Here is a 9,929-nt window from a genome sequence, read left to right on the forward strand (position 1 = left end):
GGTGCGGGCCCTGCGGGGCGGGAGCCGGGGCGCCGAGGCGGTGCACTACATCGGGTCTCGGGTGCGTGCGCCAGCGGCCTCGTCCGGCGGCCGCGTGTCCCCGCCGCGCGCCGCGTCCCCTCGCTTTGCCCAGCTAGATTTGCGTGACAGTGTCTGCCCGTTCTGGGGGACCCTAAGGCTTCAAGAGAGCCTCTGCTGCCTCCGGGAACTTGGCGGTGTCTCCGGGGTACGAGAAGGCGTTGCGCGCCCCCTCTCGTGGAGAGCAGCTGGGCGGACGGAGCAGGGGCACCGCCCTCCTCTACCAGATCTTGGTTCGCGCAACCGAGCTCGGGACGCGGGGGTGGGTACGGCAAGGGCCTCCGCCTAGTGAAAGGGTGGCTGGCGTGATTGGGGTTCAGGGCCCAGGGTGGACACACGCGTGGGAAGCTCTCGGGGAAATGCGAGTAGGGTGAATGGATGGGGAGAAGAGGCAAAGTGGGGATCGGAGGCGAAGAGCCAGCGAGCAGGCTCAGTCAAGTGTAACGTGGAGTCCCGGAGTCGCCAGAGGAGTTGGCCCCAGTTCAGCCTCTTCCCAGCGTTTCTGCCGGATCCCCGGTCCCCACCCCTTCTCCCCTTTCCTAGGAAGTCTGCGCGGCGCAGACCCTCCCTTGCTGGCTCGCAGGACTGGAATAGCTCGGCCGCTTGGCTTTCCCCAGCAACTCGTTCCAGAACAGCTGTTACTCTCCCTCTTACTCCGGCCTCCACCCCTGCTGCCCTCCTGCCCGACTCTTAAGGCTTCTGGCAGGATGGGGAAAAGGTGGGGACTGAGGTTTGCCTGGCGGGGGAGCGACGCTCCCTGCTCTGGAGCTCACAGGCCCTGCATTTTAAGAAGGCCTTTTTGAAGTTGTTAGCTCTCCTTTTCAGTTGTTTGAATGTGTGCCTGGGCTAATCCTTGTCTTGGCTAGGGTACTGCGGACCATCTGTAACTCGGAGCAGATGGCGCTGGTCACTCTCAGAACTGAAGTGCCAAAGCCTGCGAAGAAGTGTATGTCAAAGAGAAAAAGTTTTCAGTTGGAAGCTGATTATTCTGAAAGACGAGGTCCGTTATAAATACTTACACATTTTCACTTGAAACAGAGGAGAGCCCTACCCCCTCGTTTCCCAGCTGGACTCGGCAAGATCCCGAGCAGCTTTGTGTGTTTTTTTCTGGAAGGAGTGTGACCCAGCATCTGCTGAAGAGTTGCTCAAAGCCTGATTGAAGACCCCCCCCCTTCTAAGATAATAACGGAGGTGTATGGTCGCTGGGGACAGGATCTTCTGAGGGGGTTTTAAAGAATTGCAGCAATGAACATAATCCATAGAAAGACTATATAGATAAACCAGAAGGTAAAAAGTCACCTGTAATCCCACTACTCACCTACACACTAGTAATGCTTGGTTTACCGTCTCCTGAAGGAGTTTAAATGTCTATGTTCTGCTGGGTTTTCATCCCATCTCCACTTCCTCCCCGCCCCCCAGTATTGCGTAGGGCTACACAATAATCTTTTCTTTGTTCTTGAAAGCTTGGAAGAACCCTAACAGGATGGGTGCAGCGAACTTTCCAGAGCACCCAGGCAGCTACAGCCTCCTCCCAGAACTCCTGTGCAGCTGACGACAAGGCCACGGATCCTCTACCCAAGGACTGTCCTGTCTCCTCTTACAACGAATGGGACCCCTTAGAGGAAGTGATAGTGGGCAGAGCAGAAAACGCCTGTGTGCCACCGTTCACCGTGGAGGTGAAGGTAAAGCAAGGGTATTCACAGGTCTGGAAGTAGGTCCTCTCCTCACCCTCTGCCATCTGGCCTCTGTGAGTTTACTACCCAAGGCCTCCTGAATCCGGTGATTAATGTAACCTTCTCTGATACCTCTGTGCTGTTGAGTCAACACTGTTTACACAAATGGTAACTCCTTCCTTCTTAACACCTTTCCCTTGGATTCTGAAAGGCCTTCACTGGGAATGTTAGTTCCTGGGTCTTTTTCAGTCTGGAATGGTGGAGATTGAACAAAATGTCACTTTTGGCCCCTTTCTCTTAGCCGTTCTCACAACTGCAACTCACCGCTCTGCCCTGGCCCCCATCTCTCTCCTGAGCTCCGTCCAGATCAACTTGCTAAACCGCATACTGGATGTGGCCCGGGACCTTAAACTTGGCGCTTCTAGAGTTCAGTTGCCAGCCACCCTGCTCAATCAGGCCTTTCTTCCTTCCCTCTTGAATTTTTGGCATTGCTATCTAATAAGCTAAAACACCACAAAGAGTCATCTTTGATGTCTCCTTTAGTCAGCCCGTCTACATCCATTCTTCAAGATTTAGTGAGTTTTTGGTCAAAACGCATCTTGCTTCTATCCTTTTCTCTCTGCCTCAGGTCAAGATCTTGTCTGCAGCCTGGATTATAGCACATAACTCCTAATTGGTCTCCTTGCCTCACTCTTCTCTCCAAACCACCTTCCAGCTGCTCTCAGTGATTTTTTTTTTTAAAAACCCAAATTTGGTTGTGTTACTCATCCTGCTCCTGTCACTTCCCTATTTTGCTAGCCTGTCCCCCACATTGCTTAGGATAAAGTCTTCCTGTTACTCAAGATCCTTCACAAACACTCTGGCCTATGTTTCTCGGACTCCCCACTTCTATCAGTGCTCATCTTAGAGGCGTGTAAGTATGACAGGTTAGCAGGTGTTCCTTCCTGTTTGAGTTCTCTCTAATATTCCATCCTGGTTTTCAGCAGACTACAAGACGATATAAGTAGCCAGACCCACTGTTTCCTAACACGCCCCACTCTTTTGCTCCCACCTAAGTCTCCTTTCTACCTGTTATCCTTCACCCTTTTGTCTGCAGCTTACACCTTTCTCCACCTAGCTCCAACAATAACTTTTCACAAAGCCTTCCAGGATTTCTTTAGCCAAAAGTATGATCTCTTTTTAAAAACCTCTTAGCATTCTTTCTCTGTAATATTCATATGGCCAGGGCCTCTGTGGGTTGGTGTTCAGGTTTGAAAACTGCATAAGGGTCCACTATCTGAGAGAACACCATCCACATTATAGAGACAGCCCAAGCATCCATTAATAATGGGTTACAAATACATCATCAATGTACTTACATTCTTGCTGAATATTTACATTGTTATTTGTGGTGTGGATTGAAGGAATAAGTTTGTGACAGTGTCATCATCTTCATTAAAAATATTACCAACCATGTACTGGGGCTCTAGAGGTATCAGCACAAAAGAACACCTTTATAATTTGAAGAGATACCATGTTCTCATAGAAAGGAAGACTAAGTATCTTATGCCTACCAACTGGCAAGGCCACTGAAGTGCCAGGTAAGCCAAGGAAAAAGCAGTAGTCAGGTGCTAACTAGTTAGAACGTTGTCTTGAAGAAAGTTCATCTCTAGTTAGATGTGGAAGGCAGGGCAATAGAAGAAGTAGGGCATAATGGTTTATGTCGTTGGACTCCTGCATGGTTGACCTCAGTTCAAGTCCCAGATCTGGAGGCTTAAAACTCACGCCAGGCCTATGTGTGTGCATGCCCAAAATCTCGAGAGGAGCATGGAGGAGAAAGGATTGTGGCATGGCCATCCCCCCAGGGGGTGATTTCTCCCTTTCTGTCTCTCTGTCTTTCCCTGCCACTTCCATGAGCACACACACCCTATAGCAAAAATTGCTCTTTAAAAAAAAAAAAGAAAAAGTAATAATTTCTTTTAATGTTCTGAAACTACCTTCGGTTCTGATATCTGGAATTTGGTAAAGATATTAATTTACATTCTAGCCAAATATTTTTTAAAAGCCTTTTTGTTTGTTTGTTTGGTTTTTGTTTTTTCATTTTTGCTATAGGGCATGTGCACTCACCAGAGACAGAAAGAGAAGGAAAGTGAGAAATCACCCCTGCCCCAGAGATGACCATGCCCCAATCCCTTCTTCTCCATTCTCCATAGGATTTTGAGCACGCACACACATGCACCAGTGTGATTTTCAAGCCACTGGGACCAGGACGCAAACCACAAAGTTGGCAATGTAGGTTCCAGTGCATTAACTACCAAGGCACACACTGGCCCAAGACCTTGTAAAGTCTTTTCTTGAAAATAGTTTGTTCTCTTCCCTAATCATCTGAACTGCATAAAACTGAAGTTCAGACTCAGACAATCATTTATCTTTCGACTTGTCTTTAAACGACTGGCGTTCATACCATGTGATCTTATGGAATCAGAATTCTCAGACATTATTTCGAGTTCTTTGTCACTTGATTTATGACTTTAGACTTTGTAGTTTCATGGGCTTGTGGGAAATGTACCATGCTGAAATCGGGAGACTGGGATTAAACTAGAAATGTGATAAAAGCTTGATAGCAGTCTCGGTTAATCAGCTACTGAACCTTGTGCAAGATTCAACAAATTTCTGGGCTCCAGTCAGATTAAACATGAATGTAAAAGGTTACATGTTAAGTATTTTAAAGGACAAAGCTATAGCTCATTAATGTTGTATGGATCCAGTTTTCCGTTACATGAGACTACATTGGGGTGTACTGGTGGTAGATATTAATATTAGCAGAATTGACTTTATTTGTTTATCTGGTTACTTCTGTTCTATGCCACATGCTAAGCTAGGTCTTTAGGAAGAAGGAAGTAAATATTAGACATGCCCGGGCCCCCTTGTGAAGAATGACACAGCTATATTAATTTAGAAACGATGTAAGTTTACTGTAGTAAACTCCCCCCCCACCCCCCCAGGGATTTTTGCTCTAAGGCATGTGTGCTCACTGGAGAGCCAGAGAGAGACAGACGGAAAGCAAGGAATTACCTCTCAGGAGGAATGGCTGTGCCGCAGTCCCTTCTCTGTTCTCCTCTGGGGAACACGTGCACCCACCATGAATTTTAAGCCACTGAATTTGGGACTTGAACTGTGCTTGACTGCATGGAAGTTCAGTGACAGAACCATTGTGCCACCTGCTGGTCCTTGTAGTAAACTATTTATAAGCAATTATCGTATAATATATTGGAAGATGTAGTGCTAGCAAGAAATTTTAAAGAAAGTTGTCAGGAAACACAGGGTGTTTTGTTTTTGTTTTGTTTGTTTTTAAGGTTTTTGCCACAGGGCATGTGTACTCACTGAAAAGAGACAGAGAAACAGTGAGCGGGAAAGTGAGAAGTTACCTCCCTCCCCCAAGGGGGATGACCACATTGCAGTCCCTTCTCCTCCATCCTTCTCCAGGTCCAAGACTCAAGCTGCATTTGGCCATGTGGGCCATGCCACCATGCCACCTGTTGACCCCACAATTTTAAAAAGCTGTATGGCTTTTTATTCTACAAGACATAGTAAATACTTAATGTCGAATATGTGGACTTTTTTTTTTTTTTGTCTTTTTTCAGATAAATCCCTGACAAAGGATCTTGTATAAAATACAGAGTTAATCAAGGTTAATGTAAGTTATAAATAAGAAATGAGTTTCTATTCACATTTCGTAGCCTTCTAAAGACAGTATTTTAAAACTTCTCTTGGCAAACCCTCGTGAAGGGTGTTAGGTTCTGAATAACTGGAATGTTTCTAGGAATGCAGCCACATCTCTGTCACACATTATTACAAACCCCATATGCTAAGCGTCCCATAGAGTGTTTCTTATCTCGCAGACAACTCGGTCAATGATTGAAAGCTCATTAGCGCGTTTACAAAGGAGTGTAAACAATGTCCATCTCTCAGAAAACATAATGAGCCCTGATCCTTTGGACTGCATCCAGCCTTTGCCAGATGATAAGCTAGACCAGAAAACTCACACTTGTTCAAATACCTTTTTTCTCCCGGGAAAGTTTATATTTATCAAGGCCAGCTTTACTCTGCACTAGTAGTCCACAGGATACTTGGAAGGAGTCTGTCCAAACAGTACAACGGCATCTGCTGGACCCCAGTGTTAAATTTTCAAAGGCTTCTTGTCCCTTGGTAGACTGTGGGAGATGTGCCTAGAATGAAAAGGAGGAGTGTGAATGGATGCGTAGTACCAGGATGTGTCTGAGAGGAATTTAGACAGTCATTTTTATCCTCTTTCTGGTTGCTGTTGCCGGAATTCCTAGGAGTAGAAAACAACACCATGCTTTCGTCTTGTTTTCTTTCTTGAAAGAGTAGGTTGGTTTTAGGAAACACTCGAATGTTGAATGCTGTTGACATTTTTCCTAGGTCAGAAATGGAGCCTGCTGTTTGCCTTTGGAGGTAAAAGAGCTCATTAATCATTCAGATCCGGAATTGGCCCTTTTTTCTAAATAGGCCCAAATAATACATAATCCAGGTTTTACAGATCATCCGTCTCTCGCAACTACTCGACTCAGCCCTGCCATCGCAGTGTAAGAGCAGCCATAGACATTACGTACACGGAGGAGCGTGCCTGTGTTCCCGTAAAACTTACAGAAGCAGGCATCGGCTAGATCTGGCCTCCCGACTGTAGTGTCCCAAACCCTGTTTTAAATCTTCTTTGGCATCATTCACATTTTGTAAAGACCCGTTTTTCAACTATTCTTCATCCACCAGGCTGAGTTCCAGCCTACCTGTTGTAAACGAACAAGAGGCAGGTCTGTTTTTTTATTTGATATTTAACAGACTGAGGTAAAAATGGAAGTACAGTAGAGACACAAAACCTAGAAAATGTCTGATGTTAAAGAAGTAGACATCTTGGGCTGAACTCTAGCCTACTGGTTAAGGGAGCCAGCTCCCACATGGCTAACTGCAGTTTGTATCCTGGCTCTCCCGGCTCGAATGCCACTCAGTTTACGCATGCCCCAAATCCCAATAGGATAGAGAAGGAAGGATGGTGGTGTGACCACACCCCAGTGGAGGATACTTTCTTCCCTTCTCACTGTTCTTGTCTCTCTCTTTCTGGTGAGCCCTCAGGCAACTATGCAAAGAAAACAGACAGACAACTAGGCATTTAGTCTAGTCTTGATGAACAGCTTACTCATTGGAAACAATACAAAGGGACTTCAAAAAGCCCATGGAAAAATAGAATTAAAGTACAAGTTTATTTTAGTGGGAAAAAATGAAAATCTATGCATAATTTACTATAATATGCATTTTCCCTGAAGTTTGAAGACCCCTTATATAAACTGTGTTAAGTGATTCCAGTTTTTATTTTGAGAATTATTTGTTTAATTTTATTTATTATTGTTTTTAATTTGACCAGAGAGAAGGGAAAAGTAAGAAAACAAGCCACCAGATCCAAGACTCAAACCACGGTCAGCCATGTAGGAGTCCAGTGCCTTAATCACTACATCACCTGCCAACTCCAGGCAATTCCAGTTTTAAAAGTTTTCATACATGGAACCAGCAGATGGCATAATGGTTACCTTGCTGGACTCCCACATGGTGACTGTGGTTCGAGTCGCGAACCTGGTGGCTTGAAATTCATGCTGGGCACATGTGCGTGCATGCTCCAAATTCTGAGAGGAGAAGCGATTGTGGTGTGGCTATCACCCCTGAGGAGGAAATTTCTTGCATTCTTTCTCTCTGTCTCTCTAGCAACTACACATGCCCTGTAGCAAAAAATTGCTTAAAAAAAGGTTTTCATACATCAAGTTAAAAATATTTGTCCAGGGCCAGCCAGTGGCATAGTGGTTAAGGTGGCTGGGTCCCACGTGGCCAACTACACATTGGAGTCCCAGACCTGGCTGCTTTAAAACACACGAAGTGCACATGCATGCCAGAATCCTGAAAGAAGAGATGGAAGAGAAGGGATTACAAAATGACTGTCCCTCATGGGGGACGCTTTCTCATTCTCTCTCACTCTCTCTTTCTCTCTCTCTGACAGCAAACACACCCTCTGTCAAACACATAAGCAAAGTTTAAGCAGGTGTAACATCGCCAAGTCCCTCAGTGTACCAGGAGCACAGCGAGAGCCCAGTCCTGCTTGTTTAGGGAGAAAGGAACACGTGTCCTCCCTGCGTCTCTTTCCTTGCATGTGAAACGAGCGGATGAGCGCTTGCCCTGTGTGTTTGGTGGGATTGCTGGGAGTGCTGACAGAATGAGAGAGGAGTACCTAGCCAAAGTGAACATTCACTTCATCTACTCTGACACGCTCCTGCCCGCTACCCAGCCTCCTCACTGTCTAGTACTTACCTGATTTATAATGGAAGCCCTCACATCCACAGAGTCAGAGCTGGTGGTTGCTCAATGATATAAAGAAATATTTTTTAGAGTATTCATTTTTAATTGACATGATTTGTATACATTCTGTGGCAGCACAATGTGATTTTTCTCCAAAAGATTACAACGTATAATGATTAAATCAGGGTAACTAGTATACCCATCATCTCAAACATCTGTCAGTACTTTGTGTTGGAAACATTCAAAATCCTCTTTTTTATTCACTCTGAGATGCACAGCAGGTTGTCGTTAATTGTATTCTTTTTTTTTTTCTTCATAAGAGAGGTTTTTGCTATAGGGTACGTGCGCTCGCCAGAAAGACAGACAGAAAGTGAGAAATCATCCCCCTGCCCCCCGTGGGGGAGATGGCCATGCTGCAATCCCTTCTCCTCCATTCTCCTCTCGGGATCCTGGGCATGCATGCACACGTGCCAGGCGTGAGTTTAAGCCACTGCGACCGGGACTCGAACTGCGGTCCACTACATGGGAGTCCAGTGACATAGCCATTACGCCAACTGCTGGTCCCCAAGCATTTGGTTTCTAAGTGTCACTTTCTTCAGCTACTAAAATTTTAGGTATTCTTTTGTCAATTGACTGCCTTCTATGACAAAAACATCTGAAGTGCTGTGAGAACGCCGATGGATCGAAGAGAGGCGAGGCACCGTGGGGCGAGACACCTTGGCAGGAAGAACCACAGGCAGAGTTGTACGACTCCATTTTGTCAGGGGCTCATTCTGTTGAATGGGAAGATCAGTGATGGGTTTTTGAAAGAAACAAAGTCTATTCGAAGGCATTTCCTTAATCTTAAAGGTGGCATAAGATCTGTTATTTCCCTCACAAAACATTTTGTGCTATTTCCAGACAGAATTCTGGCATGCGTGGATAGCCCATGGATTTGACTTAGTACACGTGTTTTTATTCCGTTCTATCTGTTTGTCCTCTTGTTTGATGTCACCGAGTCTCTCTAACAGGAGCACCCATGTCTGGTCTGTCTGTGCAGCATGGTAAAAACTGACTAAGTGGATCCCAAGCCTATCTGAGGACAGATACGCTGTTACTAGTTGGGCACAAGATCTCAGGCAGAAGGAACACAAGACCTTAACATGTCACAGTAATTTAGAGTTTTTTATTCAATAAACATTGAGTGTCTGCCCAGAGAGGCAGTGTGCTTGGGATGGGGATCGACAGTGAATAACATGCGTTGGTCTCGATTCCATCATGTGATACAGGGAGATGTTCATCGCCTAGAAACCTATGGCGAATGGTGTTTTTCCCCTGCTAGTATTCCATCTTCCTTTTCTGCTTCTAGGCCAACACATATGAAAAGTACTGGCCATTTTACCAGAAGCATGGAGGCCATTTTTTTCCCAAAGATCATTTGAAGAAGGCTGTTGCTGAAATTGAAGAAATGTGCAATATTTTAAAAATGGAAGGAGTGACCGTGAGGAGGCCTGACCCCATTGACTGGTCATTCAAGTATAAAACTCCTGATTTTGAGTCTACGGGTAAGCAAGATAAGATAACTAAACTGCTAGTGCCTTGATTTTTCACTTGATTAAACTGTAAGAAGAATGTTACAGGGATTTCCTGGAGATTTCTTTCTTTTACTAATCCTTCAAAACTTTAAAGATTATTTAGAAATACTTAGATTCATTTTGAGTAAGATGCATATATTCTAAACTCCATGGTAAATCCGGAGTAATCTTCTTTCAAAGGAGTTATTCCTATTTCGAGTAAGATGCATATATTCTAAACTCCATGGTAAATCCGGAGTAATCTTCTTTCAAAGCAGTTATTCCT

General features: G+C 45.1%; 1 protein-coding gene across 1 annotated transcript in view; it reads left to right on the forward strand.

Moving 5' to 3' along the window:
- Positions 1 to 16: 16 nt before the first annotated feature.
- The window catches only part of GATM (glycine amidinotransferase), a gene marked incomplete at its 5' end in the record, with an annotated part of 19,847 nt that continues 9,934 nt past the window's right edge, over positions 17 to 9,929 (forward strand). The window contains 3 exon segments of the mRNA XM_014585109.1: positions 17 to 61; positions 1,542 to 1,760; positions 9,439 to 9,634. Of these exon segments, the coding sequence (XP_014440595.1) occupies positions 17 to 61; positions 1,542 to 1,760; positions 9,439 to 9,634 (460 nt within the window).

Source organism: Tupaia chinensis, unplaced genomic scaffold, assembly GCF_000334495.1.
Source record: "Tupaia chinensis unplaced genomic scaffold, TupChi_1.0 Scaffold148874_1, whole genome shotgun sequence".
In the NCBI taxonomy this organism is placed as follows: Eukaryota; Metazoa; Chordata; class Mammalia; order Scandentia; family Tupaiidae; genus Tupaia; species Tupaia belangeri.